We start from the raw sequence: 22,243 nt of genomic DNA on the forward strand, positions 1-22,243 counted from the left end.
CAAATGATATAAAATCAATTAAATTTAATTAAAAGCCTGAGAAAACAGAGAGGTCTTTTTAAAAACAGCCAGAGATGGAGAAATTCTCATGTTTCCCCTTGTTTCCCTTCAAATAGCATCTTTGGTGGGTGATTTTAGGAACACAGAAAGCTGCCTTGTACAGAGTCAGGTTGTACATCTAGCCCAGTACTGTCAGTGGCTCTTTAAGGTTGTATGCAGGAGTCTTCCCCAGCGCTTTCTGAAGATGTTAGGAATTGAAGCTGGAACTTTCTGCAAGCAAAACAGATGCTCTACCACTGGGCTATGGCCCCATTCCCTATTTCAATTAGGAAAATGGTGTGCGTCTGGTGGGGGGTAGGGGGTTGGGAAGGGTTATCCCCCAACCACAGTGTTGTAGTTCTGATCCAGTTCCACCATACCACCCTGCCCACAGCCTTTAACAACTTAAAAAGGGTGGCAGGGGGAGATGCTGACTATGGATCTTCTGCACCACATCTAATTTAGTCTTAAGATCTAGATCCATTAGTGGATGCAGAGACTGAAGAACTCTGACATAAAGTAATGAAGACCATGTCCAAGTCCAGTTGTTCCTTTTTGTGTGATCAGGCACATTTAGCCTTCTGGGGTAAACAGGGGACAGGGAACTAAATCTCCCAGCTAGCATACTACTAGTTAGATATTTTAAAACAGGGCTATACGTTAGGCCAATCTGACAGTCGTAAGTTAGGGTAGGGAACATATATCAGCAGTATGAGAATGGTTTTATACTGCTGAAAGCCTACTGGGCAATCGGACTGTGATGTATCTCCAGATTTCTCAGTTTGTTCCAGATTTACTAGTAAAACCATTTATTATGCCCTACTACAAAATAAGAGGTAGCTAGTTCTACCTCTTATTAGCATATCTACCAGGCAAGCATTCCTAATTGCTTCCAATCCTAACGCTGGATTTTGAGAAACACTCAGTCTAAAACGATTTACAACTGTTCTGTTTTTGATGCTGCTATTGATCTCTGTTCCAGCAGAAATCAAGCATTCCTCTTAACGCAACCTTCCTCCCAGTACATCTTTAAAATGTCTTGCCACCTTAGAGACTGGAGATACTGGTGCTCCATAGAGACTGCGTTCGATCTCGGCTGTGGGTGTTTTTGAGAGGCCCATGCAAGCTCCACTGTGTAACTTCTTTGTAGTTAAGTTTGCAGATGCTGTGGGAGGGAAAGGTAGTGGAGTTAAACTGAAGTCCTAGGCTTATACCTGTAAATTCCACCCACCCCATTCCTGTTAGCTTCCATTGACCAGCACAGTAACCTAAACTTTGCAAGGAGACAAAAGGTTAACCCATCTCAAAGTATTCCTTTAAGGGACAGGTATCTATAATCAGTTTGAAACTATTCCTTTCCCAAAATATAACATCTGGTTCAGAAACAACTTTCATAACTGAAAAACAAAGTATTAATATTTGTAGTAGTAGTAGTAATGATATACACAATTCATTTTCATCATGTAAATTATGAGCTAAATGGCTTATATTTTAGTTCAAATTCCTATACTTCCCATAACTATTATTTCAATTTTGTCAAAGTTTCAGTTTGTTTTCCTACATCATATCCCAAAAGAGAGTAAAGACTATTAAGAGAGCATTCCTTTGCATTTGCGAGTTCAAAGTATCATATCCTTCTTATTTGTATTACTAGTTTAATGAGTAATAACCTTTCCCTATTAAAAACAGGAACAAGACAGCTCAAAATACAAGCATAACTAATAACATTAAAAGTGCAATGCAAATATGTAATAACTCAGCACTGCTATGACTTATTTCAGAAGTCAACAGTAAACTGTTCTGTCACTATTAAATAGACAGAGATGTTAATCACACAGGTGCACACAACAGTAAGCCCATGTCTGTAAAAGGGCATTTCCAGATGGCAATTTATTCTAACATTGGACATTGCACTGTTTCTTAATGCTATCTGCTGGCTATTTGCTGACAATCCATGAAAGAACCATCCCTTTTAACCCTCATCCGGAGTCATGACTTTTTTTACATTGGATGCCCCCAACGTTTTCAGGCCATACAACCCACAATAATTTAACATTTCACTCCAGGGGAGTGCAGCGGTGACCCCTACATCCCAAGCATGGCACCCTGTGTGACTGCATGACTCACTGGCAATGTGAGCACTATGCTATTAAAAAGGAGCACTTCAAACCCACAATAATGAGGATCCATACTTCAACAGCTCTGTTCTCAGCATTTCAGCTGAAAGGATATGCTGTGACTGACCTAAAGACAATGCGGGAGCTGGTCAAGTGCATTCTACAGGCCTTTCACCCACAATCATCACATTTTTTTGCTTGGTTTCTTGTCAGCTATCCTGGGCACAAACATCCTGGGTACACACAATACCAATGCCTTCTGTCCATGTCAAACACAGTTGACAGTGCTTCCCTTTGTGAATGTAGTTGCATCTAGCTATACACTGGGAAAAACATTATCCCTCACCACAATTCTCTGGGGGAAGGTTCAGATGAACATTGTTCTGCACATGTAAGAACATCAGTTTTGCTGGTTAAAATCCCTGCTTCTGAAAAGCCAGGTGCTTCTGAATGATTTACTAGGTCTGACATTATGGAAGGGGCTGGTTTCATCTGCCCTAAATTGGGAGCACAGAATTATACAATTGCTTGTTTACACACCTTTATGCACCTGGGGGTGGAAATCCACCCCAAAATCCAGATGAGGCTTTAAATAAGGCTTTAAATGTAGTATTTCAAACTGATGGGTTTTTCATGGAGTGTCAGCAAATGGCCAACAGACGGAGCTAAGGAATAGCATGATGTCTTTTGATGTCATCTGGATGCCCTGGAAAAATCTTGTGTAGCAATATGTATTCATGTTAGGATAAACTGACATCTGGAAATGCCCTATTGACTACCATAGGTAGGTATTTGATCAGAAACACCTGATTAAAGAAAACCAAAGCAAGGGGGAAAGTACACAAGGTTCAGACAACTGCCTCTCAGCAATGTTTAACCTAGTGCACCCTAATGGAATACCAAGTAAAAAAAAGTCACCCTAACCCAGCAGAGCCATAAGAACAGCCCTGCTGGATCAGGCCCAAGGCCTATCTAGTCCAGCATCCTGCTTTACACAGTGGCCCACCAGATGCTTTTGAGAAGCCCAGAGACAAGAGATGAAGGCATGCTCTCTCTCCTGTTGTTGCTCCCTTGGCAAATGTGGTTCCATGTAAGCAGGTGTAAAGTGATGTACACTGGGTGGGGTGGAAAAAAAACCAACTTCACATTAACACTGATGTGGTCTAAGCTGTCAGTGACTGACCAGGTGAGAGATCTTGGGGTCGTGGTGGACAGCTCAATGAAAGTATCAACTTGCATGGCAACTGTAAAAAAGGCAAGTTCCATGCTAGGGATCATTAGGAAGGAGATTGAAAATAAGAATGCTAATACTATTATACCCTTATACAAATCTATGGTGCAACTACATTTGGAATACTGCATAGAGTTTTAGTCACTATATCTTAAGGACATTGTAGAACTGGAAAAGGTGCAGAAGAGGGCAACCAAGATGATCAGAGAGCCAGGAGCACCTTCCTTATGAGGCAAGGCTACAGCGCCTTGGGCTTTTTAGCTTGGAAAAGAGACGATATGCTAGAGGTGTATAAAATTATGCATGGGAGAGCGAGAGAGCAAGATTTTTCTCCCTCTCACAACACTAGAACTTGGGTCATCCCATGAAACTGATGGCCAGGAAATTTAGGACCAACAGAAAGAAGTACTTTTTCACACAGCACTTAATTAATCTATGGAAATAATTGCTGGAACTGTAAAGACTTCTTGCTTTAGAAGTTCAAACTGGCCCAAATTCTCATGTTTGGCTACATTACTATCATGGTGGAATTTGATCCCAATTTGTTGAAATAACATTGCTTTTTTACTATTATTATTTCTCCAAATTCTCTGCCATAGGATGTGGTGATGGCCACTAGCTTGGATAGCTTTAAAAGGGGCTTAGACAAATTAATGGAAAACAGGTCTATCAATGGCTACTAGCCTGGAGACTTGATGCCTCTAAATACCAGTTGCAGGGGAGCAACAGCAGGGCATCAGCTTTTGTCTGTGGGCTTCTCAGAGGCATCTGGTGGGCTACTGTGTGAAACAGGATGCTGGACTAGAGAGGCTTTGGGCCTGATCCAGCAGGGCTATTCTTATGTTCTTATTCCTACACTGTGTTTCCTGTCCTTCAATCAGTTACCAATCCACACATTAATCTGTCTCCTTATCCAATGACTGTTAAATTTACTCAAGAGCCTTTGATGGGGAACTTTGTCATACACTTTTTGAAAGTCTAAGTATACTAGGTCAAACTGGACCACCTTTATCAACATGCCTGTTGACCCTCTCAAATAACTCCAAAAGGTTAATGAAGCAAGACTTGCCTTTGCAGAAGCCATGGTAAACCTTTATCAAGTCTGTGTGACAAAGCACAGAAAGTTATTGAGTGAATGCAAAGGTTTCCCTGTCCACTTCAATGTTGGAAGTAGCTTCACACAGACACTCCACACACTGAAGTAAATTGAGAAGTTGTATGTATAGAAGCATTAACACTCCCCCAGGAATCTGGATATAGGTCAAGGACTTCAACAGTGCACACATTCAGTTGTTAAATACATTGGCACATTCTGTGCAGGGTTAGAAGTGCAGAACAGGAGCTGGGCCCATACAGAAAACGGCACCAGTGCTCAGCCCAGAGCACTACCAAGCAGCCAAGTGCACAGAGGGGGAGCAGGAGTGATTTTCGCTGTTCCCTTCTCTCTCTGAAAGTACTTTTTGACCTCCAGAGATATGTCCCTGAGGGCTGCGTGACCTTCAGGGACATATTTCTGGAGTAAAAAAAAAAAACTAGTGGAAGGAGGAGAGAGCAGTGAAAATCACCCCCCATCCCATGTGCATTTGGCTGCTCGGTAACGCTCTGGGCTGTACAGTTTCTTGCATGGACCCAACTCCTGTTCCTCACTTCTAACCCTGCACAGAATGTGAGACATTAGGTTTTATATTTGGGGAAATAATAATGATAAAAAAGCAATGTTACTTCAGCTAATTGAGATCAAATTCCACCATGATAGTATTGCAGCTAGACTGGGGTCATAAGAATTTGGGCCAGATTGAACTTCTAAAGCAGGGAGTCTTTACAGCTCCAGCAATTATTTCTCAATTCCAATACAGTGCTTCACAAATCCTATCTTCCAATATAGGCTCAAAAATTAGATACACAAAATCATGATCACTGAGGATAGTACACAAGAGGATAACCTATAACATGATCATGATCATTGAGAATAGTGAGAACAAATAGAAGAGGATGAAATCCTGGAAGAACATGTTCTTTCTTCCACAAAAAATAATGATTTATATTCAGAAAGTATTGCTAATTCCTAGTAAACTCTTGTAAAAACTGTTACCTTCATCCACAGCTGTCCAGATAAGAGATGTTAAATTCTTAGACATTTTGAAGCACAGGTTTATGCCCGCCCCACCCCACCCCCGTTTCCACTAGCCCCAAGAAAAAAGGATATTGTGAGAAAAAATGAAATATATGCAATTTTTTTTGGTATCTGGTCTATACTTACCTTAAGAACCAAAAATATATTATATGTAACTTACATAACAGTACAAAACTGTACTGCTTGGTATATTTTATTATATTTTATTTTATTATATTTTACTTTATTTATTTATTTTTACATTTATATCCCGTTCTTCCTCCAAGGAGCCCAGAGCGGTGTACTACATACTATATTGTACAATTTAAAAGTAAAACTGTCTTAGTTTTATTCAAACAGATTTTAGAAATATACCCAGTGTTAAAGACTGAGCAGTAGTTGGTGGCTGAACCTGAAGGTACCAGTTAAAGAAAATGCAGGTGGAGATGGGAGAAAGAGTTGAATATAGGAACCATGTATGTGTGGTATGGATCTGGAAACAGTATTCTCTCCTTACTATCAGCATTATCCAGAAGCAGAAAAAATACAAACACACACACAACCTGTTTAAAATGAATGAACACACCACAAGCAACTCTCTTTCAAACTGCTTCCACTCTTGGTGGTGGTGGGGGCCTTCCCTGGTGTCTCCCAAACAAAAAACACAGCATTATTAGTACATCTGGATATTGATGAACCTATATATCAACATCAAACTCTTCAACAGTTGCCTCATAATCGTATCAGCATAATTGTGAATAAAATCAGCTCCATGAAACCCATTATGAAATTTAAACAAATAATATAGCCACGTCTATATTACATGAGCTGTAATTTCCCAATACTGTGGGTTGTCTTACAGTATTTTGAGGAATCAATAAGGAATGAAAAGAATATTTTTAAAACTTTGCTTTAAAAAAGATTTAAATTCCAAAGTGTTATTTTAATGCTACTCTTTTTGGAAATCCATGCTTTAATGCTTCATTTTCTATTTTCACATTATCGATAATGTTAATTACTACAATAAATTCATTTAAGAAGAGAAAATAGTTCATAAGATGTTTTCCCCAAAAATGTCCTTTCTAAAATTAGAATAAACTGTGTGTGTAATTTCTCCTTCTCACCTGACATTTTTTTAATGTGAAGGGGCTTTGCATTTCTATTCCAGAACACATCTACCAGCTTTAGTGGAAACACTCCAGGGTCATGGCTTCTCAGGATATAAACATTTTAATCATGCAATTTTACTTGTGTTCATCCATTCCATATTCTTACTTCTAAAGATCACAACTATCATACACAAAGAGACTGAATTTCTAAGGGTCAGGTATGAAACCTGGCATAAAAGGAAAATAGAAGACTTCTGGAATATGGACAAAAGAATACTCCTTTTATTAGTACACACAACGTAAGAGGCATCTGAACACCTCTTCATTTTATTATCTGGATTTTTCATGGGAGTTCAAGAGGGTTTTACAACAAGGGGATCTTTCGAAGTACAGATTGCTTGTAGAACAAAGCAACAGAGCATCAAACTATTTCATCAGAGGAAGAGGTTTGGGTATGAGATCATACCCTCAGCTTTATAAATTTGTTTCCAAAACAAACTCTTGTATCTATTTTTTGATAACAGACGAACTACAAATTGATGATATATTGCATTTTTCTGTGTTTAAAAACTATCAATAGTCTTGGCAGAAGAAAAGACATGCAAGGCCACTGACCTTTAGTATGAATCAGAATGCCTTCGATATTCTCCAAATTACTGGGTCCCTGAATTTTTTTTTAACTAGACATGGCTCAAATATACAGCTGCACATAGCTTCTGCAAAAATCTTACCTGTCTTACCCAATGGATGTCGGGAATTGTCCAGCCTTCCCAGAACAGATTTGCTTGTCTGAGGTGCCTGCAAACTAGCCTGATATAGAGACTCCAGTTCAGAAATTTCCTGCTCTGTGTCTTGATTCCATTGTGGGTGCTTTTGAATTGGATCCTCCTCAAAACCTCTTTGATTGGGTACAGGTGGCTCTTTCCTAGGTACAAGAAGCCAAGTGGTGTCCTTGCACTCCATTTGAGAACCATAATACCTTTTAACATTGTCTACCCAGCAGTCCACAGGCATAGATGCAAACAAGCCATCAGGATTTCTATCATTCACCTGTCTCCCTTCTCCCTCGTGGTTGAAGCTTTCCAGATGGAAACTAGGATCTATATCATATTGTTTCCCTCTGTTGTTCAGATCTTCATTGTGTGATCCAGATCTCTTAGAAATTATATTGGGAGCACTAAAACAATCCAGAGAACTCAGCTCATCCCTAGAACCCAGACACAAGTTCAACTTTTCAGAAGGCCACATTCCATTATCTTGGGTTCCAGTAACTGGCTGACTATAACCCAGGGATGGAGGACTGGCCAAAGATTCTTGAAATAACTTTGGAGCTCTCTGATCATGACAGACAACCACTGTCCTTTCTTTTTCATGAGTGTCTTCCCTCTGAGAGACATTGTGCAACCGCTGAAACTGTTCTGCAAGGGAGCAAACATGACCCTTGGTAATAATCATCTCAGGTTTTGGAGAGTCCCCAAAGTCTTCCTGTGGGTGATGTAAACTCTCATGGCTATTTCCTCTGATGTACCTATTTGCAGTCTGTAATGGATCTGGAGGACAATGAGGCAAAGGAGAGAGGGAAGCCGGAGTTACAACACAATAAGCCCCTTGTTGAACTGCACTGGGCCATTCCAAAAAGCTTGATGGTTCGAAGCATGGATTATGCAGGCCGTTTTTGTCAGATGGTACTTGCACTGGATGTGAAAAGGGGAAGAGTGTAGGCAAAGATCCAGAGTTTACCATGTTAAACTTCGTTTTGCAATGTGGTGTGAGAGAAGCTGTTATGTCATGTATATCTTCAAATGTACTACTACTGCTGCAATCCTTATCTTTTACATTTATGGAGGAGAGTCCCTTGAGCTCCACATCACAGTGGACTTCATTCGCAGTTCGAATGCATCTGTCACCCACTCCATGCCTACAGGGAAAAGAGGGAGCTTGATCACTGAAATCCATAGAAGCAGCCTGAAAATTTAGGGAAGCTTTGTGAGAGGGGCTGCTTTCAGGACAGGGTAGGGGAAAAGACTCGGGATAAGATGACTGCAATTCATGATGGGAAGCATTTGTATGGAAGTAAGAGCTGGACCCAAGTTCTGCTTCTCTGCTGGGTACCAGTACTGTCTTCTGGCTCAGCAGTACTTGGAGCGGGCCAGTCTGTTCACTGAAAGACACACAGAATCATAGTCACTTACTGACAATTCCTAATGGAAGGAAAACAACTCTTATGTTCACAATTTGAAATCTACTCTTTGACACCCATTTTAATTCCCTTATAACAAGGGTGCATAGTTAATTAATATTTTGCCAGCATTTTTGATAATTTGGAAAGAAAGACAGAAAGTTATCCATTTGGGAATAACTTCCAGTCTTTCAAACATGAGTTCCATTGGTAGTTAGAAATCACCAACCACATACTGAATCCACAGCAAGAAGCTATGCATATATGATCTGTCAATATAGTCAAGGGACATATGAAAGGCAGTGGCAGACCTGAAGATTTCTAAAAAGAAACACAAACACACTTGAGGCTCGCTACTAGAATCTGGGGGCACCTGCGGTGTGAATTTTGAAGCAAGGTAGAATGATCCTCATTGAATGCAATTCCCAACCTATGGGCGAGGTCTAAGAATTACCAAGTTATGGTAAACTCTTCTTCCTCTGCTCTTGTAAGAATAATTTGAACAATACAAATCTAAAAGAAAGTTAAATTTATCATGTAGAAGGTTTAACCAATAAGCACTGTATGATAGGATCAATTCTTACCACCAAGAAACAGTGACCACAGGCTGAGTTACTCACTACATGAAACGTTTGTTGCTCTGCAGTGTTATTAAATACAACTAGCTGAACCCACACAGAGTATCTGAGTGGTAGTACACTGAGCCTGTGGCATCCCCCTCCTCCTCCCACAACTCACTCTCTCCCCACCCACAACTCGCTCTCTGTCTCTCCCGCCACAATTCTCTCCCCCACAACCCTCTCGCTCGCGCGCTCTGCCCCCCACAACTCGGCCCTCATCCTTGGCCCGCCGGCAGCGGGGATGGGGTTTGCCAAACATCCCCACATCCCTACGCAGTTCTCTCCTCAGTCGGCCATAAGAAAATTAAATATATAGATTATTTTAATATATTTGTTTAACAGGAATATGTATCTATAAAATATAAAAACACAAAATAATGTTTTGTGGGGAGTCATTTTTCAAGTGTGCGAGAACTTTGCTTTCAGATTTCTGATTTTCACCTACAACTGCAGGCATATAATGAGTATACAGTACACCATAGCACACTGCTATGGAAAAAAACCCCACTAGAACTTTGAACTATAACTATGAGTTATGACATGTGTATTTCTCAGCTTTTTCCATATGCAAAACGACCTGTTTAGGCAGGTGGTCATGACTAACAATGAACTGAAAGAGAGCACTGGGGAGAGGAACAGGGCTGATTTCAATTTAATTTTTTTCCATAGATACAAGCACAAGGGAAAGAACAACCACAAGAATCATTACACTGGAAGCAAAAATTGATAAGATTTTGTATGAAAAATATGAGCCAAGTTTCTTTTCAGCGCTCCCTTTTGCCCCTCCTCTAAAAAAGGGAATTTGACTTTTAGGCTGTTTCCTAGCTAAATTTCAGAAGGGCTAGGAGAATCCTGGAGCAGGCAAGGTTACAGTCAACTAGACATGACTTGCAAGTTTTCTCACTGGAACTTCTGAAATGTTTCTGAAACTATTAGCCACAGAGGAGAAAACTTACAGACATAGTTTGGATTGGAGCCATAGCACAGGAGAAAAGGTTAGGGTCCCCACTTCATTGCATGACCCTGATCCAAATCAGCCCTTTCCTACAGCATCGTTTTGAAAAAGAAAAGATGCTGGGAGTTCCAATAATAGAATTCCATCAGATTTAGTTTGGCTGGATGCTGATGCTGGAGTTGGAAAAAAATCAGAGTGTGGTCCTCTTTTCAGATACAAGAAAAGGGATCTGAGCAAGCTGGAGATCAGATGAGCTGTTAGCATCTCTCTTGCTCACTTGGAAACTTCTGCCACATCCAAGGTCTCCAAACTTCAGAACATAGGAAATCATCTTCCCAGTGTAAGGAAGAAGGGATGGCATGTCCTAGAACTGTGCAAAAGTAAGGATACTCTGAGGAGAGTTATAGCAAACAGTAAGAAGTGCAGCTGACTGGATATGGCTTTGAAAAATGGCAAAAATGCACAAATTAGAAAATAAACAATAGCATCTTAGACTCAACCCCCCCCCCCCAAACCAGCTTGTTACAAGACAAGTATTCTTTCTTTCTTTCTTTCTTTCTTTCTTTCTGGTCCAAAGCTTATAACTCCAGAGATGGCAATTTGTTTAACACTGAGGAACATATTGAAACATTTTTTCCATCACAAGTTAAATATTTTCTTTGATAATTTTAACAAGAACTGAAAGGATGGCAGGATTGTTTGCTGGGGCTCCCACGGGCAGCAATTGCAGGGAGCTCATTATGAGTTCTAAAGATTTCTCATCATGTTTTCACTAATACAATATTTTCTTCTCTATACTTGGTGGATCCAGGTTTGGGACTGAAAAGTCATGTAATACTCCACTCTTACCCACAACTTTCCATTTTTTTCTTTAAGCATCTCTTTCTTTTATAAATATTACTATCAACTATTGTTTCCCTTCCAATACAAAAAGCCTATTTGGGTCAACAAGTGAGAATGAATGTCTAATCTCTCTCCCCACCCACATTTGCTTATTGCACAATCAATATGACTCTGTTACACTGAATTCAAGCTGTCTTTCTTCCAGCTAGTTGTCCTGTCAAAGGAAAACAACACTTCCCACCACTCACACTATACTTCCGTGACTGTGAAAGTGTTATTTCCTCCACATCTAGAACCACCACTGAAACTCCTTTTGTGCTGCAGCTGGCCAAGTGACACGGAAACTTCCTGGAATCTGACTATGACACTACTAGTGACATTCGCCACGCCCAATATGCCCAAACCATTTTGAGCCTTTAAAAAAAAAAAAACCCAAACCCCACAACCTTGGACGAATGCAGGAGGAGTGCTCATGTAGCCTTTAAAAGTATGTACAGAGAAACATGGCAAACACTAGAAAGGTTGTTGCCTTTGCTGCAGCAGTCCCCAACCTTTTCAGGACAACAACTACACTGGCTTGCACTCCTCACTTACATGACCAGCGTGCAGTGCCCCAGCCTCAGCCCCTGCCTAGTGAACAGGCAATCCCCTTGCAATAAGGCTACATGCCCCACATCCATTGCATGGAGATAATCAGATTAAGGCTAGCATTATTTACAGCCAAAATTACAATCCAATTATTTTGTTATCTGGAGAGGCCCATTATATCCTAAGTTACTCAGGGAAAGTAAGTTAAGTTGCTTCAGATAAACAGGGAACATATAGCTCACTTCTTCTTTCCAGATCATGCCCAATTCAGATCTGGGGTACTGCAATATTCTTAGTCTACCTTGTAGATTGGGTCATGTGGCCCCCCTGTGGTGGGTGGCGGGTGGGCGGCGGCTGTGCTGGCTGCTGTTGCTGCATGCGATCCTGAAGGCTCCGTGCTTTTCGGATACAGATTTGCAGCTTCTTATCGACTAGGGTTCTGTTGTGAGTGCTAGAGCTGGCGTCATGCATGGCAAGTCTTAGTTTAGCTAAAAAGCAAAAGAAAACATAGCAGAAACAAAAACAAAACTGGGGGAGGGGAGAGAAAAACAAAAGATGCGGCAAGAACATAAAAAAAGGAACATGCAAATACTGCCACAGAAGAGTTCACAAGGATGCATCCGGTCCCATTAATGCACGTTCAGGTTAGCTATGTGTCCAAACAGGTTAATTCAAACTGAAGCAAAATGAAGTTGAACAAACATTTTAATTATTTTTAAGGCAACCCCCTGTTCTATGTGGCATGGGTCACTCAAACCCTCAAGCAAATAGTCATTTCATTTGAAATTGTCATATTTAACTCCAAATAGTGTAGTCATATTCTACGTGCAAAGGAGTCTGGTCAGGATATGAAATGTGAGACATAGCCAGTTGGGACACTTGCTAGCAGAATCTTTTACGAAGTCTGTATTTTGCCTTCTTGTTTTCTTTAATCTGTATGTGCAGACTTCTACAAAGAAATTCTTTCAACCTTCCAAAGCCATGATATTGTAAACCCAGTTTGTCTGCAACCTTGCTAACCAGCAAGAAGGGGATGGAGGGTGGGGAAGGAGAGTCAGCCAATCAAAAATATAAAGTATCAAAATAAAGAAATGCAGCAGCACATATTCCCAAAAGTCATAGCACACATCTTAGACTTATCAAAACACTGATGCTTCCTCTTCCTTTCCCTCTTGAAATGAGTACAGCATATGTACCCTATTTTCCTGGGTGACTAGGCAGTTTCTTTTTTTACTCTCTGCTGTACTTTAGGAATTTAAACCCTTTTAATAAACTAGTTTCTGAACTAGGAAATTTGCTTGCAGGGGGGGCTGGAAGGCAGGCGGGAGCATAATCTAACAGGCAGAATTGTTGGCACCAAGAGGGGCACAGCCATTCCTCACTCTTTATCAAAGGAGCCCAAGTAGTAGGAGAAATTGGATAAATGCTGAAACTAATTCCAAGAATGATGGTGCTCAGAAAGAAGATGTGTCCAAACACTTAAGACCAGAACACACACTCTCTTTACAGCTGTGAATGTGCATTGTAGTCAGTGCTACAACCCTACATGACAATATTAGATATTAGTAAACTGTAAAAAGTGCAGTAAGCTGAAGCGATTTAGAGTTACTTACATATAGCTTCGTTACAGAGAGCCAAAGCTGCAGCACAGTCTCCCGTCTGCTCTTGATGCAGAGACTCTTCAAAGACTGAATCTGCCTCCTGCATGGACCTCTCAAAGCCATCAGTCCTCCCTGCAAGGGGCAGCACTCTTCATTTTCATTGGCATTCTTTTCGGACTTCTTTCCCCCCTTCTCCTAAGCAAAAATCCACCCTAATACAGAGCAGCTGCTTTGCAAAATTGCAAACGGCAGACCCAAATTCTTCTTCTTTTTTTGCTTTTAGACTTTAATTTATTAACATCCTATTACAAAGCTAAAGCAAACCCCAAACTCTGAAGCCAACCTCTTTCGATCACATGTGCAGCAGATGTGGAGAAGCCTGTGGGCCAAATTCAAAGGTGTACCAGATCTGCAGTGAGTGTCCCCCAGCTTTACTTTCCCTTTTCATCTAATGCAGGTGTGCAAGTAAATGTGCTAAAGAGGTGAGAATTGAGATGGGTAGTGGACTGGATAAGGGCCAACATACTGAAGCTCATTCCGGATAGGGCATTAGTCCTGTTAGCAGGTGGTTCATCTAACCAGGAAGGTGATGTCCAACCTGTATGGGATGGGTCATACTCTTCAAAAATGATTATGTTTGCAGTTGTGGGTGCTGTGAGATTTAATTCCAGCTCTGGATGTTCAGGTGACACCTGTGGCATGAGGCACTGTTCACAAGTTGAGCCTGGTGCACCAGCTGCAACCCCTCCTGGACACAGATAGTTTGGCCACTGTCATCCATGCCCTGCTGACATTAAGATTAGAAAATTGCAATGCATTTTAGGTGAGGCTGCCTCTGAAGTCTACTCAGAAACTACAATTATTGCCCAATGCTGCAATGGGTCTGGAACCTTTCTCTGCTGTGGCGCCTGGAGAGGTATTTTCTTGTCCATTTCTGACTTCTCATTTCTTGAATTTGAAATGGTAGTTAGGGACCCATAGAAAAACTGCCTCCTGCCATGCATTAAGATCTGTACTAGAGGCTTTTCTCCCAATACCTCCACCACCTAATGGTGGGTGACAAGTGAGGAAAGCCTTTTCAGTGATGGGACCCCAGCTGTGGAATGCTCTCCTCAAGGCTGCTCACCTAGCGCGGTAAGTGCCAGGCTAAGCATTTTTATTCACCCAGACATTTTAATTGGTTTTAGATGCTTTTGAGAAACCACTTTGGGGTCTAAATACATCTAATGAGCTCTGAAAGAACGTGTGCAATTACTGCACAAGATGCCATTTTAATTGCAAGAACAAAAAGGGAGTCAAATGCTCTTAGAGAAAAACCAGTAGCACTTCACAGGTCACATTCCTTTTATCTTTCCAGACACATCAAGTCATTCAGTCCCATCCTACCATCTCTCCACAAGACAGACATCCTTCCCAGACGTGTTACCCTGGTTTTGCAGCTCATCCAGGTCCATGAACCTGCTGGGATGGGGATTAAAGCCCATTGCTGCCTCCAGCTCTTTTTCCCGCATCCTTCGGAGATCTTGCTCTTGGGCCCTCCTTGCCACTTCTTCTTGTAATTCATCTAGTTCACTCTTGGAAGTGACAAGCATCTCTCCACCTTTGAAAAACACAACTTTTTAAAAAGACCACTCAATTTTATTTAGCAGAGATACTGTTTACTTTCTAACACTGTTATCAGGCCTAAATCTAAATTCCTAAATCTAGTGTAGTTATCAGAAAGCTCGTGCCAAGCAAAGACTACCAATAAAAGCATATCAAAGAGACTATTATTTCTGGCCACAATATTGCTTGTCTTCCTACCTGCTGGACATGCAGCTTTAGTATCATCCAACTCATCTTATTCTTTCTTTATACAACCTGGGCCACTATTAAGTTTAACTTTTTGGAGAGTATCTGGATAATACAGAAGTTGGCTGTTCCTGGTTTTGATAACTAACATTTTTTCTAGTGTTCCAACTTGCACTTATCTCTTTTTTATCAATTAGAGTGACCCAAGTTAAAATATTTCTGAGATTTGGTTCAGTCTTCATAGTTAAAGCTTTCATGGTAAGAAAGCTCAGACTTTCATGGTTAAGACAGTTTAACTGTGGTTTAGAACAAGGCTATTTATTTATGTGTATTGTATAATCTATGCACATAGTGCTTTACAAAGATTGAGATTAAAGGTCCCTTCCCCAAAAGGTTTAGAATCTAAAATCAATACAAAGGATATAAGAGAGGAAGAGGAGGAAAGCAAAGGCAGGGATAAACTGGGGAGTAATATGCTATTATTTCATTTACACTGTTGTGAGAGGGTGGATGGCATGACTGCTGGTGTGAATGAGAGAGAGAGAAAAAAAGAAACAAAGAGAGTGCACACACGAAAGAGGAAAAGCTGTGTGGTTGTGTGTGAAGCAAATTTGAGAATTAGAAAAGGAAGATAGGATCCATTGCTGTATGTACATGAGAGGTGAGTGGGCATGAATGAGATTAGTGGCAAGTGTAAATGAGGTAAATGTTTTCTAGATCGCTTAATTCCTTGACCCTTACCATATACCATATCCATCTACAACATCTGCCAATCATTCTCTTCTTGACATGTGCCCATGAACTCTGCTACACAGCATTTTTAACTGCTATTTTGTGAGCTTTATGTGCTCACAAAACAGTTCTTAAAATCTGTCTCTGATGAAGGTATAAGCCAAAATGTTCAACTAAAATTTAGTACTGACTTAATCTGTAGTGTGCATTGACTCATTTTGATGAATGATTGGTTCTGCATGGATTTTGCATCCTTTGCCATGGGTACATTAGAGGAGAGCTGGTCTTGTGGTAGCAAGCATGACTTGTCTCTTTCGCTAAGCAGGGTCTGCCCTGGTTGCATATGAATGTGAGACTTGATGTGGCCCTTCTGATCAGATATTCCCGTTAAGGGATGGAGCTGCTCTGGAAAGAGCACCTGCATGCTTGCTTACAGAAGGTTCCAAGTTCCCTCACTGGCAGCATCTCCAAGTTGAGAGACACTTCTGCCTGCAACCTTGGAAAAGCTGCTGCCAGTCTGTGTAGATAATACTGAGCTAGATGGACCAATGGTCTGACTCAGTATATGGCGGCTTCCTATGTTCCTTCCTACATCAACTGTCCTTTGGACAAAAGGCCTGGAATTTCCCATCAGAAAGTGGGCAGATTTTTCTAAATATTTAACGCCTTAATAATATGCTACATATATATTACATGACTTATGTAATATGGCTCACCTACTTGAGATAAGCACTTACGCTTTGTTTTATGTTTGTGATGCAACTGTAGCTGGACTGTATTATGTTGTTTTGTTTTGTTTTGCTACCATGTGCAGATGGCAGGGGATGTAAGTACTGTACATGCTCTAAACCTTGGATGAATAGAATGCTCTTTGTGGGCTCTGCCCCTTTGCTGCTGTTTAATTGTGTGTTTGTGTCTCTTCTTTGGGTTTCAAACTGCCATCTAGGCTGCAATACTAGTCTGCTTAAACTTTGTCAGCTGACCCCAAGAATTAATCTCAAAGCACCAGGCTCTATAGAGCCCAAACCTCAGAGCAAGCAACTTGATGCTAGTGTAAGGGCTGTGCCTACACATCTGCTCTCTTTTCCCAATTGTTGCCTTGAATCATGATCACAGTCTGACTTTGACTACACCTACACCACTGGCCCTTCTGATCAGTTTGATTACTCTTGTACTCAGTCTTTTGCCAAACTTTGATTACACATAAGCCTCCAGATCTTGGTCTGCTGGGCTCCACTCTGCATGTTCTGGACAACACCCTGTCTCTGGTCCCTTGGACTGGCAGCCAGTTTCTCTCGATCCCAGAGCATGACAGCCTGGTGCTGACCCCTGCTGTAGCTTTTACCCTTCAGTGCACTGACTCTATTTCTATACAGCTGGGATTTGTCCCCTGACTTCACTAGGTCCCATCCCCTCAACCTCCTGGGCCCTGCCCCAAGCCCCACCCAGATATCCAATTTTTATTTTTCAAGAGTAAAAGCTAGGGTGTATAAAAATGATGATTTTTAAAACACACACTTTTTAAATTTTAAAGCAGCCTTAAAAAGTAAATTAAATACTAAATTTCAAATTTTCATGTTAAAAAAAATGACATGGCTAAAATTAAATCTCATCACACACATGCTACACCAACACTTATAGTCCCTTTAAATTTGAATTAATGACTCTCTATCACACAGCTGAGTGTGTGATACCTACCAGTCAAACATGGGGATTCATTTCAGTTTCATCTCATGAAAAGGGTTCTAGGCTGCCCAGCAGTGCCCAGCACTTGCTTTTGGAAATTTCTGGGCTTTCAGTTTCTGTTCCTAAGCAGACTGAAATCAAATGTGCAAAGACACAGGCTGGATAGTAGCACAGTTGCTTTGTGGTGGGGCTGGGTCAAGGCAGACGAGTTAAGACAGAGACACAATATAGGAAAGGAGGTGAGGTAGAAAAACAGTGGAAAGAAAAAGGGAAGGCATTATTCAGTACACAGCTTCCTATACTGCCCCACACTTTGCCACAGAAAAACTGTAATAGCTTTTCAGCATACGGAATATCTTATCTAGGAATGTTTTGAAGAAATGCCTTCCCTGGGTAAAAAGGAAAATGCATTAAGGGTAAGCAGTGCAACAAGGAGATGCAGAGCAGCTTGACACAGGTAATGAGTAAAGGTATCCATTATATTTTTAAAAAACCAAAACAGGTATTATGTACTATTTCCTTAAAAAGTAAAAACTGTTACCTTCAAAAAGACATATATATATAGCAATAGCACTTACATTTATATACCGCTTTATAGCCGGAGCTCTCTAAGCGGTTTACAATGATTTAGCATATTGCCCCCAACATTCTGGGTACTCATTTTACCGACCTCGGAAGGATGGAAGGCTGAGTCAACCTTGAGCCCCTGGTCAGGATCGAACTTGTAACCTTCTGGTTACAGGGCGGCAGTTTTACCACTGCGCCACCAGGGGCTCTTTTTATATAATCTAAGATATTGTAAATGCTCTTAAATTGACATGTTTTAGTGACCAGAAATGCACCACTGTTTCAAAAATATGTGAAGTATCCATGGGAAACTTGATTTATCTAAATCAACCTGCCATCAATCCCTCAGCTACCAGCCTGAGGGAACTGGTCTGAGGAAATTACGTATTTCAGCAAGATCGTTCTGGGCTGCTCATCGACCCTCTCCAGGATATCCAGTTTTCCACTTGTTTTCTGCACATCAGTGCCTATGTTGGAAAGGTTGGAGTGTTGTTCTATGATTAGCTATGTATTTATCTTGGCCTTCTCCGCTTAATTATCATAACCACCTTGTGAGGAATTTAGGCTGAGAGCAACTGGCCAGCCCAGGGTCTTCTAGTGAGTTTTGTGGCTGAGCAGGAATCTGAGCTTCAGTTTCCCTGCGCTCTTGGTCTGACACTCTAATCGCTATATTATGCTGGCTCTCAAATCTCCTTACACTAATTAGTTTTAATCTTTGCCTTGTCCCCTCTTAGCACATCTTTGTCCTTATGCCCACAGACTCAAGATGCAATCAGCAGAGCCAGAGGGAAGTCATTTAAAGACACAACTCTCTCTATGCTTGGCATTTACAATTTGGGAATTCCTGATATGAGCTCCATTGTGCTATCAAAAATTATTTCTCTTTCCATATTGGTATTCCCCCACCCCCCAAAAGCTATACATTCAGGCAGTACACTTATAGCTCCCTTGTGATCAATTGAAACATTCACCCAGACCAACCCAAATTCAAAGACACAAGCCTCGTATTTTATCAGGCACCTATAGATTAAAAAAAGAAGAACCCATTTTTATGACTGTAAGAGATCACTTCCAGATCAATAGTTACACCTGTAACTATTGATCTGGAAGTGATCTCTTACAGTCATAAGAATGTGTTCTGTGCCTGAGCGGGACTATTCATTCAGAATTAACTAGTTCCTCAAAGCGCTTAGCCCTACCCCCTGCATGTGGTGCACTTCCTTAGTTTGGGCAGGCTAGAGTTTCTCCTCAGTTCCTGAAGGACCAACGTTTGGATTCAATCACCATACAGATCCAGTTCACAGTATGAAAAGGTAATCAGCACGTTTTACTCTTGTAAACAAACATTTTGTCACTTCGCATACTGCAGTGGGGCCGGCAGGAGGGTCTTATGGACTGCAACAGATCACTTCCAGATCAATAGTTACTTACAGGTGAGCAGCCTGTTTATCTGGATCATGATCTGTTGCATTCATAAGAATTCATAAGAACTGTCAGTCTGGAGGTGGATATAGTATGCTACGGTAGGACCCTTTAAAGAACACCCCTCCCAAAGTTGGCCTGAGCTACACAGCGAAGGTCCACGGTGTAATGTTTAACAAAGGTATGCTCAGAGGATCAAGTTGCTGCAGTACAGATGTCCATGAGCTTAATGTCAGCCTTATGGGCAGCAGAGGTAGCATATGCCCTGGTAGAGTAAGCCCTTATGGTTTTTGGGGGCTCCACCTTTTAATGACTGCAGGCCAGGAAAACAAGTTTCACAATCCAGTGGGGGAGCTTTTGTCTAGAAATCTGGCAACCTTTCACTTTGCCCTTATAACCCACAAAAAGGTGTTTTGTGTTCCTATAGGGCTTGGTCAATTGCAAGTAGAACAGAAGCACATGCCTCACATCCAAGGAATGCAGGGAACATTCCAGAGCTGTCAGAGGATTCTGGAAGAAGGTAGGTAAGATGATTTCATTGATTATGTGGACGTCTGTAACTACTTTAGCCCTAAACTCAGGGTCCAGGCGAAGCACTACCCTATCCTTATGAAATTTAGTATAGGGGACGTAAATGTGAAGGGCATTTAGTTCGCTGCCCTGCCGAGCTGATGTTATGGCTAACAAAAAGGCTGTTTTTAGTGTCACAAGTTTAAGAAGGGCTATTGCCATGGGCTCAAAATGAGGCTCTGTTAGAGCAGATAGAACAAAGAACAAGCTTCATTGTTCAGCAGGCTGTTCGGATAGGTGGGCAGAGGTTGTTCAGACCTTTTAGAAACCTCTTGGAGTCTGGATGAGAGAAAACTGTCTTTATGTCCTCTCTGGGATAACAGAAATAGCGGTCAGATGAACTCTGATGGAAACGTTGGCCAGCTTCTGCTGCTTCAGGTTCGTGAGATATAGCAAGACTTGCTGAGCAGTAGCAGAATATGGCAACAAACCGTGCTTCTGTGCATACAACCTAAATCGCTTCCACTTGCTGTTGTAGTTGATGCGAGAAGATTTCTTCCTGTCATTGAGGAGGATGTCATTCAAAAGCCTATCTTCCAGGGCAGTCAAGTTGAGAGTTTTCAGGTTGGGATGGCAGAGGCTTCCGTCCTCCTGTGTTAGAAGATCCTCGCATTGAGGTAAGACGTCTGTGGTGACCCTTTGACAGTCTGAGTGCCTGTTGAAACCATGGTTGTAGGGCCACCACAGAGCAATCAATATACAATCTGCAGACTACTGCAGAATTTTCGCCAGAACTCTGTTCTACAGGGGGTAATAAGGAAAGATGTACAGCAACCTTTGACCCCAGTTGAATTGGAAGGCACCCCCTTTGGAGTTGTGACTGATGCTGGCCCTCAAGCAATATTGGGGGCACTTCCTGTTCAATGATGCTGTGAAAAAGTGGGTTTCTGGGGTCCTGAACAATGGCTGGAGGTATCAGAGATTGATCTCCCATTCATGTTGTAGAAAGAGTTGTGACCTGCTGAGATGATCTGCTAAAGTGTTCTCCACTCCTTTGATATGGATTGTGGTCATGGCTATCCATTGTGCTATGGCCCAGTTCCAAATCTGCAGGCTTAGCATGCAAAGGGAGCAAGAGACTGTCCCTTCCTGGTGGTTCAGATAAGCGATCGTCATGGTATTTGTCCAGGCTGATTTGGACCAAAAAGTCTTAGCTGTAAATTTCAATTTTTTAAATGGACTCCATGGTGGTGTCCATGGTTTCACAGAAGAGAACTTCCTCGTTGAAGGGCAAGTTTTCCACATGGTCTTTTATGTCTGGTTGAAGCGTGGTGTAGTGAAGCCAAGCATGTCTCTGCAAAGAAACCGCAGTTGCCAAAGTCCGAGACTTGGTCTCTGCCAGGTGCTTGGCGTTACTCAATTGCTGTCTTGTCAGGAGGGTAACCTTGGAATGGATGTCGTTGAACTTGGCCAGAAATTCTTCTGGTGAGAGGTCAGCCTGTTCCTGCACATTTTCATCCCAGAGGGAGTAAGAATATTTTGTGAAACACGCTGTGTAATTTGCAGTCTTCACAGGCAGGTGGTAGAGTAGATCTTTTGACCTGGGATGTCCAACTTTCAACCCTCCTTATCCCCTGGTATGGTATGTTGCCTGCTAGTTTCAGAGGAAGCGGTGCAATCCACAACAGCAGAATTTGGAGAAGGGTGTTTAATAGAAAGTCATTTTCTTCCTCCTGAATTCTGTACAAGTTCTCCAAGTGCTTGGAGGTAGGAGCCGAGGTTTGGAGAGCTTCCCACGCAGACTTTGCAGTCTTGGAAATCACAGGCAACATAGGGAGGTGCACTGGTTGGGTGGTAGCCATTGAGTTAAAGAACTTATAAACAGGATCATCTACCTCTTGAGCCTGATCCTTCAACTCCAATCCAAGTGTGGAAGCCATTCCCGAAATCTGTTGGTGATAGGAACACACCTTCTCATTGGAGAGGTAGTCACTTGGCACTACCTTGAAGGGGGGGGGTGTCATCAGGTTGTTCAGAGGAACTTGTGCCAATAGAAGATGAATTGGAGTCATAGTCATCTGTTAAGATTATGGTTTGTGGCCTAGTGTGGAGACTTTGAATAGTAGGTCATGACGTCAAG

The 22,243-nt window shown here is 41.6% G+C and overlaps 1 protein-coding gene across 16 annotated transcripts in view; it reads right to left on the reverse strand.

Moving 5' to 3' along the window:
• USP54 (ubiquitin specific peptidase 54) overlaps positions 1 to 22,243 on the reverse strand; it is a 188,222-nt gene that overhangs the window by 17,179 nt on the left and 148,800 nt on the right. For 9 of the 16 annotated variants that reach the window (XM_053306831.1, XM_053306834.1, XM_053306833.1 and 6 more), the window contains 5 exons: positions 14,822 to 14,995; positions 13,408 to 13,527; positions 12,096 to 12,282; positions 7,341 to 8,770; positions 1,086 to 1,204 (listed from right to left, as the gene is read on the reverse strand). In XM_053306831.1, coding sequence (XP_053162806.1) covers positions 1,086 to 1,204; positions 7,341 to 8,770; positions 12,096 to 12,282; positions 13,408 to 13,527; positions 14,822 to 14,995 — 2,030 coding nt within the window. Of the gene's footprint in view, positions 1 to 1,085; positions 1,205 to 7,340; positions 8,771 to 12,095; positions 12,283 to 13,407; positions 13,528 to 14,821; positions 14,996 to 17,650; positions 17,795 to 22,243 lie in introns of those variants that run through there. The other 7 variants (XM_053306837.1, XM_053306839.1, XM_053306838.1 and 4 more) reach the window with 7 other exon arrangements.

The sequence above is a fragment of the Hemicordylus capensis genome, chromosome 3, assembly GCF_027244095.1.
Source record: "Hemicordylus capensis ecotype Gifberg chromosome 3, rHemCap1.1.pri, whole genome shotgun sequence".
Taxonomy (NCBI): Eukaryota; Metazoa; Chordata; class Lepidosauria; order Squamata; family Cordylidae; genus Hemicordylus; species Hemicordylus capensis.